This window comes from Chenopodium album, chromosome 9, assembly GCF_948465745.1.
Source record: "Chenopodium album chromosome 9, dcCheAlbu1.1, whole genome shotgun sequence".
Classification (NCBI taxonomy): Eukaryota; Viridiplantae; Streptophyta; class Magnoliopsida; order Caryophyllales; family Amaranthaceae; genus Chenopodium; species Chenopodium album.
In genome coordinates, this window is record NC_137842.1 from 68,614,890 (window position 1) to 68,637,717 (window position 22,828).

Consider the following 22,828-nt stretch of genomic DNA (forward strand, 5'->3'; position numbering starts at 1 on the left):
TAACGTACTAACGTACAACACAACATAACAATGTCATACCCTATCAAAAAAATTACTGGAATTCTGGAAATAATTAATGAAGCAAAGTCACTACTGTCATGTACTGATACACTCAAGTAAATTATACTCCAAGTAAAAGAGATATATTAAGAGATCAGAGGTGAATGATAGTACATACAATACCAAAATGTGGGGAGATTTATTTATCTTGTAATAGCAATCAACAGAAATTTTGTAGCCTCATATTTCCCTTGTTTTTCTCATCCATGTTATCCCTTCGCTTTCATTTTCTCTCTCTTTTTCCCTATCCAAATGAGATAGGAAAACGAAATTACAGATTAAAAAAAAAACAGGTGGTCCTATTTTTTATTTTAACTTTCGGTTAATCAAATTATAACTTTTATGTATTTTTTCTGTTTCATAAATAAACTAGTGTGTAGTTCGGGCGTTGCACCGGGTTGCTATTAATGTATATAAACTTTTTGATTATCAATTATATATATTTATTTTTATGTTTATAATATAAATGATAATTAGTTTAGATGGATAAATAACCATCCTTCTAATTGTTAGTATTCTCTTCAACGAGTACACTGTAAATTTCCAACTAATATGTTTTTAACTTTTTATGGTTCCTTATCAACTTTTACTTAAAAAAAATGTCCATGTTGCAATACATTTTTGAAAAGAAAGAGAATAATTTATTAACAAAGAAAATAGATAAATTATATTTGAACCCTGACTTAATTGTGAATGGTCCCAAGTTTCAAGTGCCTAGAATAATCTAACATTATATGTGGATCCATTAAAAACGCACAATTTTTTTAACTATAGTTCCAAATTTATTTTAGGTGCAAAACTTTATATTAGTTGTGATAATCAGTCAAACTTTTGCAAAAACATTTTAATATCTCCCTTTCGAAAAAAAAAACATTTTAATATCTAATTTATTGAGCAAGCTAAGCCAATTAGTACGGATTATAAGACTTTCAGGGGTTTGGCTTTTAGGTAGATATTTAAGTATTTTGGCTTTACTAATTTAAGTTTTCAAACTATGATCATATGAACAATAATAAATATGAAAAGTTTAAATCTTAAATAGGTAAAATTTGTTGCAATAGTAAGATAAAATTAAAACATGAGAGCTTGATTTGAATTTTTTTTTTTAAGGTTGTTAGGATAAGACTAGGAAAGGAGACATTAGAGAATTTTCTCATATAAGTCATTCCAAAGCAGTGAGTTGATTCAATTTTCTCCTATTGAGTTATGACGTATGAAGACATTGTAGGAGTGGCTTTGCCACATTTTATTTCTGTTTTTTTTTTTAAAAAAAAAAAAATTCCCGCATTGAGTATAGTACTCCGATCCCTATTCATATAATTATTTTTTATTTTATAATTACCCATACATATATACACGACTGTAAATCTCGTATATCTGTGTATTTCTCTCTATCTCTATATATATACTCCGGTATATATATAGTACGAGTACATACCAATGAATAAGTACATTAATTGCAGAGATTAAATTCTAACCATATAGTCATATACTTGTAATCTCATTAATTTAACTTCATTATTAAAACTAACATACAGATTTTTTTTAGGCAACAATAAAGATATTCAGACAAGTCCATAATAACAAAAAAGAGTCACATTTTTAGCATTAATTATTGACAACGAAGAAAACAAAAGAATTAAAAGAGGGAAGAAAGAAATAATGTTATGGACGGCCTCCACGTAAATCCGTACCAAAAATATAAGAAATTGATGGTTATGATTTATCGACAAATCAATGTTAGGTTGCTATTTATTTTCAAACACAAAAAAAGGGGTCCAACTAACATTATCATATCTTCTTTTTTTTCTTTTCATTTTTGTAAAAAATAAAAATAATTATCATATCATCTTTGTTACTAGTAAAAGCTTAGCCTTTGCTACTACTGCTCACACACACACGTTTGCTTTCTCATGTGAATTGCAGCACTTCATTTGCTCTCCTCTCCTCATTCCAGGTACTCTTTTCTTTACTTATCTCTCGTAATTTGAAACGCTTCAATGGATAACTGCCAAGTGGCCACGCTCAATAGCTTAATTACCGAGTGTTTAGTTAGAAGATGATGATGATGGTATCGCAAATTAGAACATCATTTGGCTAAGTTTTTATTTTTATTATATGCGCAGATATATTATATTTATATATTATCACGAATCTTATTACGAAACATAATTAAGTTTGTTTTTGGTCATGTGCTCACTTTAATTTTGATTTGATTTCTGAAAATAGAACTAAAAGTTGTTGATTGAATGAACGTATCATAGGGAATAGCCAAGAAAGTAGACCATTTTTACTTTTTAGGCACTAAGGCTAAGATAACTTTTACATTTGGAAAGTTTGTCAATCATCAATGAATTTACCTTTATATAGAAACTTTAACTTTATGCTTTTTATACTAGTTATAGTTATTACTGTATGTAGTTAGTTCCTGATTTGCTAAGGAATGCCTCATGTTATCTTCTTCCAACTATGGATACCATTAATCTAGCTATACTCACGTACCCGATCCCCATATAAAAAAACATATTCGTGTCAATTTCTTATGTTATGTATTATGTTCGTACTAGAACGAGGAATTGGGGGAGTATTATTCGTATTACAGAATAAGTAAAGATTTTCTTCGTTTCTAAATAAATGTCCAAACAAGGGCTCGGAAATAGTGAAGCCTTACAAGAATTTTTCTATTTCAGGCAGGGGAATACGATCATATTCGAGTATAGCTATATATGTTCAATTAATAGATAATATGGAGGCATCAAGTAGCAATGCTATGACTTCTAGTAAGTGGATGGCATTTGAAGCAAACAAGACCTCTAATAAGGTGTCAAAAAATACCGAGATAGTGAATGATGAAGCCGGTATGGCTGAGAGGGCAGCAGAATGGGGGCTAGCAGTGGTACCAGCGAACGGGGGAGAATCAGCCCCATCAACCTCGAATGTCGTGATTCGAATGTCAGGGGACAATAATCAAGGCAAAAACTCGTACGAGAAGGAGTCAAGGAGGATGTCAGAGGAATCAAATAATTCTAACACATCAGAACATCTTCCTAGAGCCTCACAAGAGTTGAAGGATGCATTAGCTAATTTGCAGCAGACTTTTGTGGTTTCAGATGCTACTAAACCTGAATGTCCTATAATGTATGCTAGTAGTGGATTCTTCACTATGACTGGCTACTCTTCTAAGGAAGTTGTTGGACGCAATTGGTAAGCTTTTTTTTTTTTTATGTGTGTGTATTTTCTTTTGTTATGTACCACAATCTTATTCTTGTTGAAGTTTATTTGTTGAGTTTCTTCCCTAAAGTAGAGGTAAGTGTACATTAGGCGACAATGACCATGTCACAGCTTTCGCAAGAGTCATTCATAAGAATCATAACTATTTTTTTTCTCTAATTTCTATCTCCTTCTCTTTATTCAGGATTTCAATCTCATAATTTAACTTTAGTCATTATTATAATTAAAATTTACAAGTATTAAAAAGGAAATTTTGCGAATAACTACCATTTAAATTACCACTTTTGAGAACAACTACCATTTAAAATTTTCTTTTGAAAAAACTACCACAAAAACACAAAAACTTTGAGTAGCACTACCACATTTATTGTTTCCGACAAGAATTTCCATTTTTGGGGCATATTTTATAAAATTTCCCTCAAAAAACTCAAATTAAATGATAATATTGCACTACATTAATCCTTGATTGGATTATACACTTCAATTGCCCCAAATCCCCCAATTTCTTAAAGCCCTTAATTCAAAATTTGACCATAAACCCTAATTTTAAGATTTAATTGAGAAATTAAATAAACTCTAATGCAAAATTAAAGATAATTGACCTATTATTGTGTTTTACTATCGAAATCTCTTGTTTTCTATACCGCAATTGATTGAAATTCTTTAAAATAGGCTTTCTCAATCGGAAATTCTTCCCGAAAAATAAAACGTGGTAGTGCTACTCAAAGTTTTTGTGACTTTGTGGTAGTTTTTTTAAAAGAAAATTTTAAATGATAGTTGTTCTCAAAAGTGGTCATTTAAAAGGTAGTTGTTGGCAAAATTTCCTATTAAAAAATTGATATTCAAATTGTATATATTTATAAGACTATAAGAAGGTACCCAGGTTAGGAGTTCCCCTCATGAGAAGAATCTTCTAATGTTATTTTGCTCTCTTTTTTATTTTCACCTTACAAATATATAACAAAATCTCACAAGAGTGGTCAAAGAAAGGTGTTATTTAACACTAATAAGTCAAATCTACTTATTAAAATTTCCCATTACTGTACTTTATTATTATTTTTTTTATATCTTGAATTCCAATGTAAAAGTAACCAAATGCGTAATGACAAAAACTTGAAAATAATTGAATTAACCCAAGTCAATTGTGTAAACAATTATACTAACCAATATATTCGTTTTGAATCACTTGATATTGAGTGACCTAGTTGAATGAAACCATACATCTTTATAACTATGAATGACCCAAATCAAATCAAATTAACCCGAACTAAAACCAATTCAAACTACGGAATATGATAAGGTTACAAGAGTTCACCGTAAAATCGGCGTTTAACAGAGGATGTTAAACCGCCAAAAAAAAACCTAAATAAACCCTACGCTAACCTCCAATACGACCGATGTGGGAACTTGCGACTCCTTTCTTATCAATTGCCACTCATACTCAAAAGTGATATCCTGTCAAAAACTTCCCGCAATTTCCATGGAAACACCAGTTAGTTTCCTTCCTTTATTTTCCCTTGCACTTTGCTTTCTTTCTCTCTCCTCCTGCTAAAAAAACAAAGCTTTGAAGCTTCAACAATGGCGGATAATTCATATATTTTGTATTTGGTTGCAGCCGATTTTTGCAGGGGCCAGAAACAGACCAGAACGAGGTGGAGAAGATAAGACAGGCGGTGAAAAATGGGACCAGTTATTGCGGCAGATTGTTGAATTACAAGAAGGATGGTACCCCTTTCTGGAACCTTCTTACCATTACCCCTATTCGAGATGATAAGGGTCGTGTCATCAAATTTATTGGGTACTTTCTCTCTCTTCTCCTCTTTCTCTCTCTAAATGTATATGTTCTTTAATCTTAGTTTGTGGGTTGGAAGGAAATTGGGGTTTGTCTAGGGTTCTTAATTTTCTAGTGCCATTTGCTTTGATTGATGTTTAGTTGTGATTTGTGCTATTATAATTGTTAGCAATGGTTTCCGTGGTCGTTTAATACTCCCCGTTTGGTATCGGGTTATAAATGATGGTAACGGGAATGAATATGTACAAAATTTTGTGAGGAAAGTCTAATTTGGATGCCTATGATTACTGCTTGAGGGGTGGTATTGAGTGTTAATGGAAATTTTAAGAAAAACACAAGTTTTGTGATAGGGATTGCATTATCATTTACGATGGACTATATAATGATGATTTCGTTGCAGAATTATAGTTTAATTCGTTCCCATTACGACAATATAATTGCCATCTATCAGACATGCTGGTAGTAGTACATTTCATGGAGATTAGGAGATTGTGTATTGAACCTGAATAATGGGGTTTTACTTGTGTGTTGTTATATGGTTGTGAGTTGTGACTCGATGCTCTCCCTGTTGATTTAATTCATAGACTCAAGTTGGGTTTTTTCTTTTGCACAAATTCAAAGCAATTCAGTTCAAGACTTGTCTTTGTGATTAGTTAGTTTGGTTAGAACAAGGAATTCAAAGTACTGTGCATCTGAGAGTAGGTGAATGTTCTACATGCATAAAGTGTATTTCTCAACAAAATGTTTGGCAAAGTAGAGGAGTTATTTTGTTCTGTGTTGGCCACTTTTGTGGTTTTGAATTAGTTTGGATGTTGGCTTGTTGAATGCGTAAACTATGAATTGACGCAAAAATGCTAGCATATTGTTGCATACAAAATTGCAGAAAAAATTAGTCAATGTGTTAAATAATATAGGAGCATGGAAAAGGGAGTACAGACTAATAAACTCTAATAAACTCATGTGTTTTGGGTGCATTTTCTGGCTTCATTTCCAACTTCTAGATGTTCTACAGACTAGGAATATGTTCAAGTTAGTGGCAATTTCAAGAGATACATTTTCTAATGTGGGCTGATGTCAACTACAATTTGTGACTTCACCTGAAGTTGACTTTGTTGCAACAGAATGCAGGTCGAGGTCAGTAAATTCACTGAAGGAATAAATGACAAGGCATTACGTCCTAATGGCTTGCCAAAGTCACTTATCCGTTATGATGGTAAGAATTTGTGGAACATTATTGTTTTCCTTGTTCTTCTCTAATGTTGTACATGTCTTGTTATGCATTAAAATTTTTACTTTCAATTGTCTGATGCATCAGCTCGTCAGAAGGAAGCAGCATTGGGTTCCATAATAGAGGTTGTTCAAACTGTGAAGCAACCACGATCTCTTAGTGTGAGTAACATCAATGCTGAAAAACAGGAGGTTGCAGGGAAATTCAATCTCGATTATATGCTGCCAAAATCTGCAGAAATTGACAATGTGGGAACTCCTGGTAGGCTGTCAACACCTGGTAGGGAGACTCCTAAATTTGACGCATCTAGTAAAGATTCTGACAAGAGCTCTAGAAAATCTGCGCGTATTTCTTTATTGGGGTGAGTGTAATAACTTGAAGTTCATTATGTTATAGGTCATTGTGTTATCGTAGACTAGAAAATCTATGTGGCAAGGAATTCTTCCTTCTTTTCGACATTCTTTTGGCTGTGTTCTCTTTTACTTAGTTTCTATTTAGTCTAGATTCAGCTTGCATGTTTTCACTTTGCTTGAGAAAGTAGGATTCCCTGTTTAATTAGTATCCCTAGTTCAAGTAAATTTCCTAGATGAGCACTGTGCTTGTTCATTAGATTGACAATTTTGTTGAAACCAAAGACACTGATTGGAATTTGTGCTCATCTTGCTGGTTGTGATTGACGAGAATTCTTAATCATGTGATAGTGTTGACCTATCCTTATTACTTTCTCTGTGGCTTTACTTAGATCCACATCACTATAAAAACATTGTTTCACAAAACTCTTGCTTGTTTGCAGTTTTAAGGGGAGGTCTTCTGCAAAGCATGAACGACAACCAAGTCTTGAGCCAGAATTTCTTATACCGAAAGACATAGATCGTCCTGACAGCTGGGAGCGTGCAGAAAGAGAAAGAGACATACGACAAGGAATTGATTTAGCAACAACATTAGAGCGTATTGAGAAGAATTTTGTGATTACTGATCCCAGGCTTCCAGATAATCCAATTGTATGTTTAGTGTTGCAGAAGAAATTTTTAGTTGTAAATTAGTTTATCCACTTGTCCTATACGTTACGATGTTTCTAATCCTGACATAATATTTCTTGGAGTTCCTAAATCCTAAGCCTCCAGAAATCAAGTTATTTATCTTTAAGTAAAAATTGAGGCTCATTAGCTTTCCAGAAACTGACTCGAGCTCTCTGCTTCATTTTGCAGATTTTTGCATCCGATAGCTTTCTTGAATTGACAGAGTTCACGCGAGAGGAAATTTTGGGAAGAAATTGTAGGTATGAATTATTCTTATCCTATTTATGCTCTTTCCTCGTCTATGAGGAGGTTATTGCTGGGGATTGCATGTACTGTTGGCTCTTTATGGTTAAAGACTACTTTGTATAACCACTTAAGTCTCTTAAATTGATAGTGGCTGCCTTGTACTTACTTGTGGGGTAATCACTGGCTTCACTGCTATGAACCTGAAACTGTGACTTTAAATCTTACTCAGTACTAAGGATTAAAATATAAATGTCAGTATATATATTAAGAATCCCTTTAGCAAATCAACTTGAGCAGTGAGGCACATGTTTATCCCTATTTTTAATCATAATTAACACTATGGATCATAATCAGGTTAGCCACATGATTGTGTTAATGCTTGTAAATGCAGAATTATTATGTATCATCAAACATTTTTATTTTGGGCATTAATGCATGTGGAGCTATAAATAAGTCTAATGTGAACTTCATCTAGTGCATTTGCAGTTCAGTAAACTATTTAAGCTTGAAATTGGTGTTGATGCGTGTTACAGTATCTTAATTTGAATGCTCATCAGTGAGCTTGAACTTGATGCAATGTTATTTCATCCATTGAATACATTCCAGTTTGCCAATTTTCTTGTCTCTAACATGAATATGTTTCACATTTTAGTGCGTGTACTTACTGATTGTTTGCTTTGAAATGTCTAATCTGAAGTGCTAAGGAAGTTAAGAGTTCAAAACTTTTATTTATATCTGATTTTGTGCAGGCTATTCTCTTCCTTGTTATTTTAACTAATATTGCTTCCATTTATGTCTTCATCAAACTTGTAGATTTCTTCAGGGACCAGAGACAGATCAGGCCACAGTCCAAAAAATACGAGATGCTATCAGGGAGCAGCGGGATATCACCGTTCAATTAATAAATTACACTAAAAGTGGTAAGCGTATAGCTTTGACATGTAAACAGAGGGAAACATATTAGTTTAAAATTGTTGTGAGCATTGATTGACGATCTACAACTGTTTGGATTGAGCTTGACTTTTTCATTCTTCGGCTAGTTAACTGTATAACTTGTGGTTTACAGGGAAGAAGTTTTGGAACTTGTTTCATTTGCAACCTATGAGAGATCAGAAGGTATACAAGATTAGTATTTGATACATTAAATCAAGTTATGACTTAAAACAAATCCAAGCTGTTAAATGCATTCGGATTTGGGAGTTATTTTTACAACATAAATTTATTCCTCAATTTCATTGTTTTATGTTCTCTTGTATTTCTGTATAGGGGGAGTTGCAATACTTTATAGGAGTGCAATTAGATGGAAGTGATCATGTTGAACCATTACGTAACCGACTGTCAGAGAGAACAGAACAACAAAGTGCTAAAGTGGTATGTTATTTGGTCTAACACTCTATATCATGTAAGGCCACTAGAATTACATAACACGCTTTAACCCTCCTTCCCCACTCAACTTTAAGGCATGGTATGCAATCGGCACTTGACACTTCAATTCCTTAGCCCTGCCCCTATCTTCTTGAATTTGAAAGTTTTCCATAATCTGTGCCAGAGTTCAAAACTCATATCCAAGTCCAAGCATCTTATTATGTAGGTATTGTAAAAACATAAGCTGCAGCTTTACTGAACTGTAGTAATTTATTGAAATTTAGTTTGGCATTTTAATGGTTACATACTAATTTAGCACACATAGGGTTCATCAGTTATTAGAAAAAGCTCTTACACATTGGGTTCATCAGTTATTGGAAAAAGCTCTTACACATTGGGTTCATCAGTTATTAGAAAAAGCTCTTACATATATGTTGAAATAGGCCGGTTAACTGTTAAATACTGGTGATCTACATGTGATGTTGTCATGTGTGTGTATACTCCCCCCGCCCACACACACACACACAAACTATATATACTTGTAATGACACCATTTATTATCGAGGAAGGAATCTAATCGAATTAGATTCTGGTGACAAAAAATTTGATTGTGATTATTGTGCATATTCTTCTGTTTCACAATGATTCGTTCTAGGTCATTCATGTTTAATTTGTGATTCCATACATCTGTACTTCTGTAGTCATGTCAGGGATCCTGATGAAGTATATATGGGCTCTCTCTCTTGTTTTTTGGTTTGAATCTTTTGGCAATTTTACATGTAGTTTGGCTGGTATGCTGTCAGTTTACTAACAATTTTCATATTTTTCTGTTTCAAATGCTGAAATTTCCTTATTTTTCCGTCTAATATTTTTTTTTATTGCAACAATGTTTGAGAGCCTCGGTTTTTTCTTTCCCATTCAACTTTCAGGTCAAAGCTACTGCAGAAAATGTTGATGAAGCTGTTCGAGAACTTCCCGATGCCAATTTGGTAAGGTACCTTTCTTGTTCTGCATTTTAGGATTATTAACTCCTAGCTTACCTGATCATAGTCATATTTTTGGCATTTAGCTTTCTATTAATTACTTTAGACAATCAATAATTACCTGTAAATTAACTTAACACATTCCATTATGGGGTGTCCTATAAATAGCTTTACACATCCCTATCACACTTATTTTGACGTTTCCGGACTATTTCTCTTTTTCTCCTCATTTCCAACACTTTAACATAACTATGTTTTCCTTCATTTTATACTATCATTTTTATTTATTTAACTAACAAAATATCTTAGTTTTCATGTCAATCCAAAGTACAAAATTAATTATGAGGCAACCGAAGTACTTTTACCAATTCTTAGCTAGTTATCTCTGTGAGCATCACCAATACCCGGTTAAAGAAAATTATCTGGCTGCATAATTTAGACAATTATGTTGACCTGTTGCTGAAGCAGCCTTTTGGTATTACTTGTTTTCCAGAGGCCAGAAGACCTGTGGGCAATTCATTCTGAACCTGTTTACCCAAAGCCCCATAAGAAGGGCTCCGCCACTTGGGCTGCAATCCAAAAGGTTTGATAGGGTTATACGTATGCTGTCATGTTTGGTTAAAAAACTTTCGTTCTGTATTAACTAGTATCCTCTAAAATATTTTAGTTACTAAGGCTTTTTGCTGAATCTCTTTGGCATTTTAGATTACTGCTGGTGGTGAAAAAATTGGTTTGGATCATTTTAAGCCCATAAAACCATTGGGATGTGGTGATACTGGAAGGTATTGCTGTTTAACTTTTAAAATGCTTCCTCCACCCCCCATACTTTTGGCAGTAGGCTCCTTGTATTAGTTTTGCTTTGTTCAAATTGATGTGAGTACCAGTTTTATATCTCTTTTGCAACATTGAGCAAAAACATGTGTTTGATGTGTTTACACTTGATTGCATTTTGCACGAGGAAACCGCTTGAGTGCTTGGCTCATATCCTAATCTCCACTTAGTTTTAAATTAACAAACTAGTGACTTAGTGAGTGACCTGGGTGTTTCTTTGAGGGCCTTTTTTTTTTTTTATTTTTTTTTAATTTTTTTTTTATAATTATTATTTATTAAAGAGCTTGAAAAACTTCTTATTTTTTAATTGTCTGGAAATTATAGTTATAATAATAAAACGGGAGTAATAAATTATTTACTTTTATAAATCTCCATACTAAAATTTATTTATATTTTTATGTAGATAGATAGAACTTGATTTGTTTGTAGGTAAGATGATAATAAGTTTGGTCTTTATTTAATGAGGTGTAGTGTTCATTGTTCAAACCCCTTCATATGCATTTTTAGTTAACCATGACATAAAATGATGATGTGACATGATGCTAGTGTGAGAACGGATAGTCGGATACGCGTGGCATGCGAGAATAGATACACGTGGCACATCGATATTTTGAGGAACATTTTTCAATATATAAGTATAGATATTGATATAGATTCTTTGATGGGAGAACCCATCAAGGACTACCTTTATGTAGCACTTTCGGCAAGTTCCTTCTACAAATTTTTCAAATTTTTTTTGAAAAAAAAATATTATCACCTTTTATGAACATGTTTACACTACCTTTCAAGATATAAATGACCTAGTTAGCCCTCAGTGATGAAATCTGACTCTGTCTTGAGTCTTGACCACAGATGGTAATAAGCATCACTAATTTGCCTGTAAATGACAAAATGATGAGTTCTTTAATTAGTTCTCTCATTCTGCTATATACTCTATTCATTTTTGTTTCACCATTACTTGACTGGATGATAGTCTTTTAAATTTAAAAATTTGCTGCACTGTCGCTTATATATATTGTTTATTGTAATCATTGTCAGATCCTTTTCTTCCTAGCATGCTAATTGAATTATATGCCAATTAGTTTATTGGCTTCATTATTATTATTATTGTTTTAATCTTTTGCTTGCTGCAGTGTTCATTTGGTGGAGCTGAAAGGTTCGGGAGAACTATTCGCAATGAAGGCAATGGATAAAGCTGTGATGCTGAACCGTAATAAGGTTAATCATTTAAAACATGGTTGTTTTGGCTAATTTTATCACCTTTTTTTTTGTTTAATTAAATGCAATTGCAATATCTTGTGCTCATATCACATTACCTAGCTGCATACTAGCAAGTCAATTCGGGTAAACGGGTCGGGTAAGAGTGGGTCGGGTCAAGACCTATGCGGGTCGGGTTTGGGTTGGGTCATGCTTGAGTCGGGTCATACTTATCGGGTTTGGGTCGGGTTTAGGTCGGGTTAACAATAGGTTGGGTAACATTTGGGTCGGGTGAACAATAGGTCGGGTTTAATTCGGGTTTTCACGGGTTAAAACGGGTTAGGGTAATTCTCGTGTTCGAGTCGGGTTCGGTTCAAGTCAATAATTTGCGGGTTAGAATCAGGTCGGGTCATTCTCGGGTTAAAGTCGGCTTCGGTTCAAGTCAATAATTTGCGGATTATAATCAGGTCGGGTCATTTTCAAGTCGGGTCATTCTCGGGTTCAAGTTGGGTTCGATTCAAGTCAATAATTTGCAGGTTATAATCAGGTTGGGTCATTTTCAAATCGGGTCATTCTCGGATTCAAGTCGGGTTATGTTCAAGTCAGCAATATGCAGGTTACAATCAAATCGGGTCATTTCCAAGTCAGGTCATATTCGGGTTCAACTAACTATAAATAGATAATTATCATTTTTATCAAGCTAATTATTTCCTTTGACTATAATATATATGACAATATACTAGGGAAATATAGTCTATAATTAAGGAAGATAATTATCTCCTTTGACCATACGACAAATATATACTATATTTAACTCTTAAATTTGAGGATGATGCTTCTTTACCGACTTGGTCTCCCTAGACAAAATGCTTTGATCAACAATAATAAGGTGGTCTAAAGTGCATTTAAGGTGATTTGAAATCGGGTCAATAACAAGTCTTGTTAATTTCGAGTCGAGTTAGTGACAGATCGAGTTGAATTTTTGGGTCGGGTAAGTAATAGGTCTGGTAAAATTTGGGATAGGTCAATTACAAGTCAGGTTTAATTTGGGTCATGTCAATAACAAGTCGGGTTGATTTTGGGTCGGGTTTGTAACGGGTTGGGTTAAATTCGAGTCCGGTTAGTAACAGGTTGAGTTGAATTCAGGTCAGGTTAGGAACAAGTCGGGTTAAATTCGGGTTAAAACGGGTTTGGGTCAATTTTGGTTCAAGTCAGGTTCGGTGAAAGTTAATTAAACTGGTCGTTGTAAACCGGTAAATCGGTGTAAGTTGTAAACCGGTAAATTGGTCGTTTAAAGGCAAATTGTTCTATGGGATGGTACCACCCACCCAGCCAGAGAATATTAGGGACTATGATAAAAATTTCGGCAATTTTTATTCCAGGCGGAATAAAGTCAACAATTTCCAAAATTGAAGGCTAATGTCCATGCTTTTTGAGAAATTTTGGAGGTTTCGGGGCTCGGTGTCGCAAATTCTTGAGATTTTAATGAATACATTTGGGGGTCATATAATGCCGTTTGAAACCATATATGATCATTGTATGTTGTCATAGATATTGTGGTAGGCTTCTGTTAATGAAATCGGTGCAAGTTGTAAACCGGTAAATTGGCCGTTTGAAGGCAAATTGGATGGTTCCACCCACCCAATTAGACTCCCGGAGAATACTAGGGACCATGGTAAGCTTTTCGGCAATTTTTTATTTTCGGGCGATAAAATGTCAAAAAATTCCAAAATTAAAGACTAAAATCCACGCTTTTTGAGAAATTTTGGAGGTTTCGAGGCCCGGTGTCCAAGAGCCTTTAAATTTTAGGGGATACATCTCAAGGTCATATAATGCCGTTTAGAACCATTTATGATCATTATATGTTGTCATAAATGTTCGTGGTAGACTTGATTTAATGAAATCGGTGCAAGTTGTAAACCGTTAAACTCGCCGTTTAAAGGCAAATTGGATGAATACACCCACCCAATTGGACTCCTGGAGGGTATTAGGGACCATTGTAAATATTTCGGCAATTTTTATTTTCCGGCGAAAAAAATTAAAAAATTCCAAAATTAAAGGCTTATATCCACGCTTTTTGAAAAATTTTGGAGGTTTCGGGGCACGGTGCCGAAAAGCCTTCAGATTTTAGGGAATACATCTCGGGGTCATATAATGCCGTTTGGAACCATATATGATCATTATATGTTGTCATAAATGTTCATGGTAGGCTTAAGTTAATGAAATCGGTGCAAGTTGTCAGTTGGTAAATTGGTCGTTTAAAGGCAAATCGGATGGTTTCACCCACCCAATTAGGCTACCGGGGGGTAATAGGGACCATGGTAAACATTTCGGCAGTTTTTTTATTCCAGGCGAAAAAAGTTATAAAATTCCAAAATTGAATGCTAATATCCACGAATTTGAGAAATTTTGTAGGTTTCAGGGCCCGGTGTCGAATAGACATGAGATTTTAGGGGATACATCTCGGGGTCATATAATTCCGTTTGGAACCATATATGATCATTATATGTTGTCATAATTGTTCGTGGTAGGCTTGATTTAATGAAATCGGTGCAAGTTGTAAGCCGGTAACTTGGCCGTTTAAAGGAAAATTGGATGGATACATCCAACCAATTTGACTCACGGAGGTTATAAGGGACCATGGTAAAAATTTCGGCAATTTTTATTTTTGGGTGAAAAAAAGTCAAAAAATTCCCAAATTAAAGGTTTATATCCACGTTTTTTTGAGAAATTTTGGAGGTTTTAGGGCACGGTGTCTATAAGCTTTCAGATTTTAGGGAATACATCTCGAGGTCATATAATGTCGTTTTGAACCATATATGATCATTATATGTTGTCATAAATGTTTGTGGTAGGCTTGAGTTAATGAAATCTGTGCAAGTTGTAAACTGGTAAATTGGTCGTTGAAAGACAAATTGGATGGTTTGACCCATCCAATTGGACTACCGGAGGGTAATAGGGACCATGGTAAACATTTCGGCAATTTTTTTTTTCGAGGCGAAAAAAAGTCAAAAATTTCCAAAATTGAACGCTAATATCCACGCTTTTTGAGAAATTTTTGTAGGTTTTATGGCCCGGTGTCGAAAAGACTTGAGATTTTAGAGGATACATCTCGAGGTCATATAATTACATTTGGAACCATATATGATCATTATATGTTGTCATAAATGTTCGTGGTAGACTTGATTTAATGAAATCGGTGCAAGCTGTAAGCCTGTAAAATGGTCATTTAAAGGCAAATTGGATGGATACACCCACCCAATTGGACTCCCGGAGGGTATTAGGGACCATGGTAAATATTTCGGCAATTTTTATTTCCAGGCAAAAAAGTCAAAAAATTCCAAAATTAAAGGCTTATATCCACGCTTTTTGAGATATTTTGAAGGTTTCGGGGCACGGTGCCGAAAAGCTTTCAGATTTTAGGGAATACATCTCGGGGTCATAGAATGCCATTTGGAACCATATATGATCATTATATGTTGTCATAAATGTTCATGGTAGGCTTGAGTTAATAAAATCGGTGCAAGTTGTAAACTGATAAATTGGTCGTTTAAAGGCAAATCGGATGGTTTCACCCATCCAATTAGGCTACCAAAGGGTAATAGGGACCATGGTAAACATTTCGGCAATTTTTTTTTCGAGGCGAAAAAAAGTCGTAAAATTCCAAAATTGAATGCTAATATCCACGGTTTTGAGAAATTTTGTAGGTTTGAGGGCCTGGTGTCGAAAAGACTTGAGATTTTAGGGGATACATCTCGAGGTCATATAATTCCGTTTGGAACCATATATGATCATTATATTTTGTCATAAATGTTCATGGTAGTCTTGATTTAATGAAATCGGTGCTATTTGTAAGCCTGTAAATTGGCCGTTTAAAGGCAAATTGGATGGTTACACCCACCCAATTGGACCCCTGGAAGGTATTAAGGACCATGGTTATTATTTCGGCAATTTTTATTTCCGGGCGAAAAAAGTCAAAAAATTCCAAAATTAAAGTCTTATATCCACGCTTTTTGAAAAATTTTGGAGGTTTCGGAGCACGGTGACGAAAAGCCTTTAGATTTTAGGGAATACATCTCGGGGTCATATAATGCCGTTTGGAACCATAGATGATCATTATATGTTGTCATAAATGTTCGTGGTAGGCTTGAGTTAATGAAATTGGTGCAAGTTGTAAACTGGTAAATTTATCGTTTAAAGGCAAATCGGATGGTTTCACTCATCCAATTAGGCTACCAGAGGGTAATAGGGACCATGGTAAACATTTCGGCATTTTTTTTTTTTTTCAGGCTAAAAAAAGTCATAAAATTCTAAAATGGAATGCTAATAACCACGTTTTTTGAGAAATTTTGTAGGTTTCAGGACCCGGTATCTAAAAGACTTGAGATTTTAGGGAATACATCTCGGGGTCATATAATTCCGTTTGGAACCATATATGATCAATATATGTTATCATAAATGTTTGTGGTAGGCTTGATTTAATGAAATCGGTGCAAGTTGGAAAACGGTAAATTAGCCGTTTAAAGGCAAATTGGATGGCTACACCCACCTAATTTGACTCCCGGAGGCTATTAGGGACCATGGTAAACATTTCGGCAATTTTTATGTACGGGCGAAAAAATGTTGAAAAATTCAAAAATTGAAGGCTAATATCCACGTTTTTTGAGAATTTTTGGAGGTTTAGGTCAGGTTAAATTCGGGTTTTGACTGGTTAAAACAAGTTTAGGTCAATTTCGGTTCAAGTCGGGTTGGGTCAGGTCAATTATTTACCGGCTACATTCGGGCCGGGTCATCTCCAGGTCAGTTCATGTTCGGGTTCAAGTCTCACATACTCGGGTCAACTCGGGTCTAGGGTTGTTTCAGGTCGGGTTAGGTCGGGTTTGGGTCACCATTTTCTCGGGTTCAGTGGTTCGGTTAATAATCGATTTTGAGTCGGTATTTTGGGTCGGGTCAACTTTTGACAGCTCTAATACTAGCTGTTCTTTTTAATCTAAAGTTAACCTGTTGGGCTATCTTTTGGAAATTTTGGATCTAAGTCCTGTTCTTGCGTTCTGATATGCATCTTTTGCTCTGTTTTGATCCGTACATGTGTTTTTTGGGCCCACTTTACTCTTTTTGTTTGTCTGTTGCTCCGTGTAACTTTGGTCTGTCTAGATCTCTTTGATTACAACTATTGATTATTCTTGAATTTCAAATATCAAGTGAAGCTGCATTATTTGAAAAAAAAAAAAAAAAAACCCCTAATATTGATAGTATTCTAGATTTCATAATTACCACTCAATTTTCTATTTTCTCGTGGGCATTTAGTATTGCATGTTAAAATAATCTTTATATGATAGTATTTTAACTTCGTAGTTACTACTCAACTTTCTTATTTCTTGTGGGCATTTTGCGTTGCTTGTTAATTTTGTAGCACTCTGCCTTTGAATTTAGAGAAATAATTTCTCATTTTCAAAAAGTGTGCTTCTTTCTGGTATATGAACATTAAGAATGTGATCCCTTTCATTTGGGAAGCCTTCAGAAAAGCATGTAGGAACTTGGTCACTTAATGTGTGTTCTTGCTCAGATAATCCTTAGGACTGACCTTTGATTATAAGTGGTGGTAAAAGTATACAAGTTTGTACATTTTTATGAATCTGTTTTCCACACAGGCTGCATACTGAAGTTGATTTATACTCTGTAACATGTGTGAATATTTAATATTTCTCAGCATTCTGATCCTCATCTTCTAGGCTTAGTGGGTTTCCGTTTTTTACTTTTCAGAGACTAAAGACAGTTTACAGATATGTAATGTGCGTTTGCGCGTGTGTACCAACAACATATACAAGTCTTTGAGTTATTGTATTTTATTGACTGTATATGATGCCTGAAATGGTTCAGGAGATTCCCTTTTCTTGTTTCCACTGTGTTAGGAGAGGTTTTTAGACATGGTGGTTGATGTATTTTTTATGTTGTTGTAACCCATAAACCTGTGAAGAAAGATCTGAAATACTTTCTAATTGTTTACAGGTGCATCGTGCTTGTGTTGAAAGGGAAATAATTTCTATGCTGGATCATCCTTTTCTTCCTACACTATATGCTTCTTTTCAGGTTTTGATATACTTGCCTCTATATTACTTTTTTTCCTTCCTTCCCCAACTTCTCAGTACATAGGTGTAGGTCTTCATACTATTCTCCAGACTTGCATTATACAAAAAATTTACAATGATCATGCTGAATATATATATATATATATATATATATATATATATATATATATATATATATATTAAAACTGAACATGATTTCTAGGTCTGAAAGTGCATGTTTCTTGAGCTCCTGCTTCCTGAAGCTCATATTTACAACACATTATTAAAATGTTTACTAATAGTTTTTGTATAGAGCTCACCATTACCATGTACTGTAACTTGTCAAGAAGCCTCTTGGATCCATGTAGTTACTGGTTATATGTTATCCAAATCTTAAATCTTGATGCCCATGTCTCAGACCTGAAAACTGTAAATTTTAAAGCTTGACACTATATGGAATCTCACTGACTTCCTATGTTCCCTACTGCACTTTGTGATTGGGTTTTTGCTGTTTCTACTGCAGTCAATAGAAGGTGGTTTATTAATTATTTTTGTAACAAGTGAAAGCTGGAAAGTTATTTTATTATCAGCAAAATTTACTATATCCAGTATGTTTCTCTTTATTCTACCAAGTACTGAAATTTAATATTAGTAATTTAGTAGCCTCTATTAAACTGCATATTTTTGAGTATGCCATGAGTAAGCTTCGAACTGGATGTAACTAGACAATTATGTAATGGTATACCATGAGTAAAGTCAGAAAATGTTGCACTTGCTTTATTGGAAGAGAAGGAATTACCACGACAACCAACTGGTAGTTAGATGGTATCAGTGAAATCAGGCTGACCTGAGGGCTGGAAGGTGCTTGTATAAATAAATAAAGTTGTTGCTTTCCTTGTGAAACTATGAGCTATATAATTTACTAATCTATACCAAACTCCTGAATCTTCATTATATTAGTTGTCTCAGTAATTATCTCCTCAATGGAGTTTGTTTCGCTAACGGTTTTTTTTTCCCCCTCAGACTTCTACACATGTTTGTCTGATAACCGACTTCTGCCCTGGAGGAGAGCTTTTTGCTTTGCTTGACTTGCAGCCATTGAAAATTTTCAAGGAGGATTCAGCTAGGTGTGTTGGTGACTCCAACACTTTTTTTTCTTGCTTATCTTACCTGTCATTGTCTCTGTCTTGTACTCTGTATCTTTGTATAAGTGAACCCACCATTTGTTTCTTGTGGTTACTAAATATATCTGTATCATCATGGTTTTTAAACTAGGTGCTTCAGCCTCTTGCTTTGTCATATATTTCATTAGACCAAATTTCTCATTTGCAAAAACTCGCTCACAACCATGGCTTTATTATAACATTTTGAGTCACAATCTTATAATTTTATTTGTATGTGTTGATTCTGCTATAAACTTTTTATTGATGCCTAATTTTCAGGTTTTACGCAGCTGAGGTTGTAATTGGACTGGAGTATCTTCATTGTTTAGGTACTGTTGACAATTGACAATTTGTATTATTGTTTTTGTACTCATTGGATAGAGTTTAGCTATTATGAATCTCCCAATTTGTATCTGGTTGCTACACATGGCTGAATTTTTTATGTCATATTGTCCTTTTATTAATTATTGTTTCTAACTAGTTTTTACATTGATGTGGAGTAGGTATCATATATCGTGACTTAAAGCCTGAGAATATACTACTGCAGAAGAATGGGCATCTTGTTTTAACAGACTTTGACCTCTCATTCTTGACAGCCTGCAAACCTCATGTATGTGTGGACACAAATCAGTTGAATTATTATTAATGTCATCACTTAACCTATTTCTCATATCGTGTGAACTTTTTTTTTTTTTTTTTTTTATAATCTTGGCAGATAATAAAGCCTCCACAACCAAAGAAAAGAAGATCCCGAAGTCAACCACCACCGACTTTTGTAGCAGAGCCAGCTACCCAATCTAATTCATTTGTTGGAACTGAGGAGTACATTGCTCCTGTATGTTTTATTATTTCTGTTAACTATTATATGTTTTAATTTCAACAAGCATTCCTCATATAACCTGATTTATGCATTTTAGAGCTTGTCTAGCACTCAACTGCTTGACTTTGTTACCAAAACATGATAAAATTATTGACTATATACCAGTTTTCCTAAATTAATTATCGCTGCAATCTATGAAGCAACTGTGTTCCTAACCCTTATTTATAATTGCTCAATTTCATTAATTTTCTTGAATTATCACTTACATGTAGTCTGAGTTGAAGTTTATATTATTGCATCAGGATGTCTCACAGGTTTCTAAGTCTTCTAACAGGCAATTACCTTGCTTTTTCATATTGTAGCTCTTACAAGTCTTTGTTTTTCAGGAAGTTATTACTGGAGCAAGCCATACTAGTGCTATTGACTGGTGGGCTCTAGGTGAGTTCATTCTACGCTAGTTTTTTGTTTTAATATCACTTTTTTCTTAAGTGGACACATGAAGCTCTCTTTAGGAGTTCTGAAAATGCTATCTTTTTTATATTTAATTTTTTTTATTATTTTGCTTGAGGGGCGGGGGGTGTTGAAGTGACTCTCCATGGTAGAGGTCCATTGTTTCATATATCTTTGTTGGTCTACCATTTATGTTGTTTCTTACCTGATGTATCACAAGAGAATATCAAAAGGCTTGTGAATTTATGTCTATCCAAAATTTTCATTTGGCTCCTGCTTAATTTAGGAAATGGAGCTTAAGCTTTTTCCTCTTTTCCCCAGGAATTCTGTTGTATGAGATGCTTTATGGACGTACACCTTTCCGGGGTAAGAACAGACAAAAGACATTTGCAAACATCATGCACAAAGACCTCACATTTCCAAGCAGCATTCCGGTAAAAATTCTTGTTCTAGAATATTTTGTGTTCTTGTTTTTAACCTTTGTCTTTTTCTACTGATACAATTTATGAAAGATCTATTTTGAAATATGCATTGATACAAATATAACAAGAACTCTTAAGATGGTGTTTTATCTTATAATATTATAAAAGTACAGTAAAGTTTAACTTTGATCTTCAAAAGAAGATGCTTACTTGTTTTAGAAATGGGGTATTGCCAATAATGTATAGTATTTTCTGTCCTCAAATATCATATTTTGGTCAAAAAGCTGACAACGTGGGTATAGGCTAGCACCATAGTAGAAACTCGGGTTATATATTGTACTACTTATATGGTATACCAGGCTATAGGTGGAAGCTGCTGCTAATGCGGTAATTAGTACTGAGAGCCATGAGAGGCCCTGTGAGCTTGGTTATGCTGACATAAACTATTTCTTTTTTCATAGAATATCCATGGTAATTAAAATTTTAAGTGAGGTCTCTGCTATAGGTCTATTGAAATAACTACAGTAACTTGGGCATTCATTTGATAACTTGGGCAGGCTTTTTTTTAGAACTCCCCCTTCTTTTTTTTTCTTTTTTTTTTTATTTTTTTTATTTAACATCCCAGGAGAAGAACTTGAAGAGAATTTACATTTTAAGGTTAATATCTTTAGTTTAAATGATCCTCAAGTTCTTTCACCTGATGCTCTTTTCACCTATGGTTCGAATGTTGTGAATGGCCTATGGTTCGAATGTTGTGAATGTTAACCATCATATATTTGCTTCATAACTAGAAATTTTACATACGAAACATTTTCATATGAATTTGAAATTTTAAAATTTGAATGCTGTGTTGCTTTGCATCAATTGCCTGGCTCTGTGAGAAATTGATGCTCATTGCTGATAACATGTGTGTATGGATATTGCAGGTAAGTCTAGCAGCAAGACAGTTAATTTATGCGTTATTAAGCAGAGATCCTGCTACGAGATTGGGATCCCAAGGAGGTGCCAGTGAAATAAAAGAGCATCCCTTTTTCCGTGAAATAAACTGGCCTCTGATTCGTTGCATGGTAAACATTTCTCTCATCACTTTCTACATCCAGCTAAAGTTGTATAGCCTGTCTCTCTTTGACTGTGGAAAAGAGTGGTATTAACATTTCATATGTTGCTTACAGGACCCACCTAACCTGGAGGTGCCTCTTCAATTGATTAAAAGAGATCCAGGTGCAAAGGAAGTTGGATGGGATGATGACGGAGTCCTTGCTTCTCCTATGGACTTGTTCTAAAAGGTCTCTCTCATTTTTTATTTTTAAGTAATGATTCATACTAAAATAAAACCGCTCAACATTTCTATAATTGCATTTAACAGCTTATTCAATATTTTAGTTGACATGTTTCCCTCATGTACACAGGATTATCAGTTGGCAGAAACCAAATCATAAACTTCATCGCATAACTGAGAGGCTTATCACTGGGGAAGAGATCTTGTGATTCGATAATTTTTGTGATTTGTACATAGAGGATAAGAGGAAGAGGTACATAATGGCGCGAAGTAGGATATTTTTAGTGTTGCTTCTATGTGTAGTAAAAGACTGTACGATACCTATGTATATTCTGTAATCTAACGTTGTAATTGTTTGGAAACTCAGAGAGCTCCTCTTCCATGCATGCTTATGATGTAGAGTTTGTTTAGCTAAATAAGCTTACCTTACTTTATTCTATGAACAACTTAAGCTTGCTACGCGTAAGCACAGTATAGGATCTAATATCTGTGTTTTAGAATTCATCGTGTTTTAAAGACGACAGATAAAAAAGGACTCCCTCAATTTCTGGGTTCTGGAATGATGATTTTTAACCAAGTTATAACGCACCATCTATTTTGGTAAGACTGGTGACAAGATATACAAAAAAGTGAATACTTAATGGGATTTTGCAATCAATAGCACAGTACTCCTT

At 34.3% G+C, this 22,828-nt stretch overlaps 1 protein-coding gene across 1 annotated transcript; it reads left to right on the forward strand.

The window, feature by feature from the left end:
• Positions 1–1,864: 1,864 nt before the first annotated feature.
• Positions 1,865–22,656, forward strand: LOC145558979 (phototropin-2-like). The gene is made up of 24 exons (XM_081620362.1): positions 1,865–2,017; positions 2,751–3,264; positions 4,907–5,089; positions 6,205–6,296; positions 6,399–6,672; positions 7,105–7,312; positions 7,520–7,590; positions 8,390–8,496; positions 8,643–8,692; positions 8,843–8,947; positions 9,871–9,930; positions 10,418–10,507; positions 10,630–10,706; positions 11,889–11,973; positions 17,962–18,042; positions 19,044–19,147; positions 19,463–19,512; positions 19,687–19,793; positions 19,899–20,018; positions 20,390–20,441; positions 20,775–20,887; positions 21,802–21,942; positions 22,048–22,161; positions 22,285–22,656. The coding sequence occupies exons 2-23, from the start codon at positions 2,807–2,809 to the stop codon at positions 22,156–22,158; spliced, it is 2,739 nt and encodes a 912-aa protein (XP_081476488.1). The 5' UTR covers positions 1,865–2,017; positions 2,751–2,806; the 3' UTR covers positions 22,159–22,161; positions 22,285–22,656.
• Positions 22,657–22,828: the final 172 nt, after the last annotated feature.

Excerpts from the sequence above, each read along its gene's own strand:
- LOC145558979 (XM_081620362.1), top strand. The coding sequence starts at position 2,807 with ATGGAGGCATCAAGTAGCAATGCTATGACTTCTAGTAAGTGGATGGCA. Across the intron at positions 3,265-4,906 it reads GAAGTTGTTGGACGCAATTG|CCGATTTTTGCAGGGGCCAG; the intron begins GTAAGCTTTTTT and ends ATTTGGTTGCAG. Across the intron at positions 10,508-10,629 it reads CTTGGGCTGCAATCCAAAAG|ATTACTGCTGGTGGTGAAAA; the intron begins GTTTGATAGGGT and ends TTGGCATTTTAG.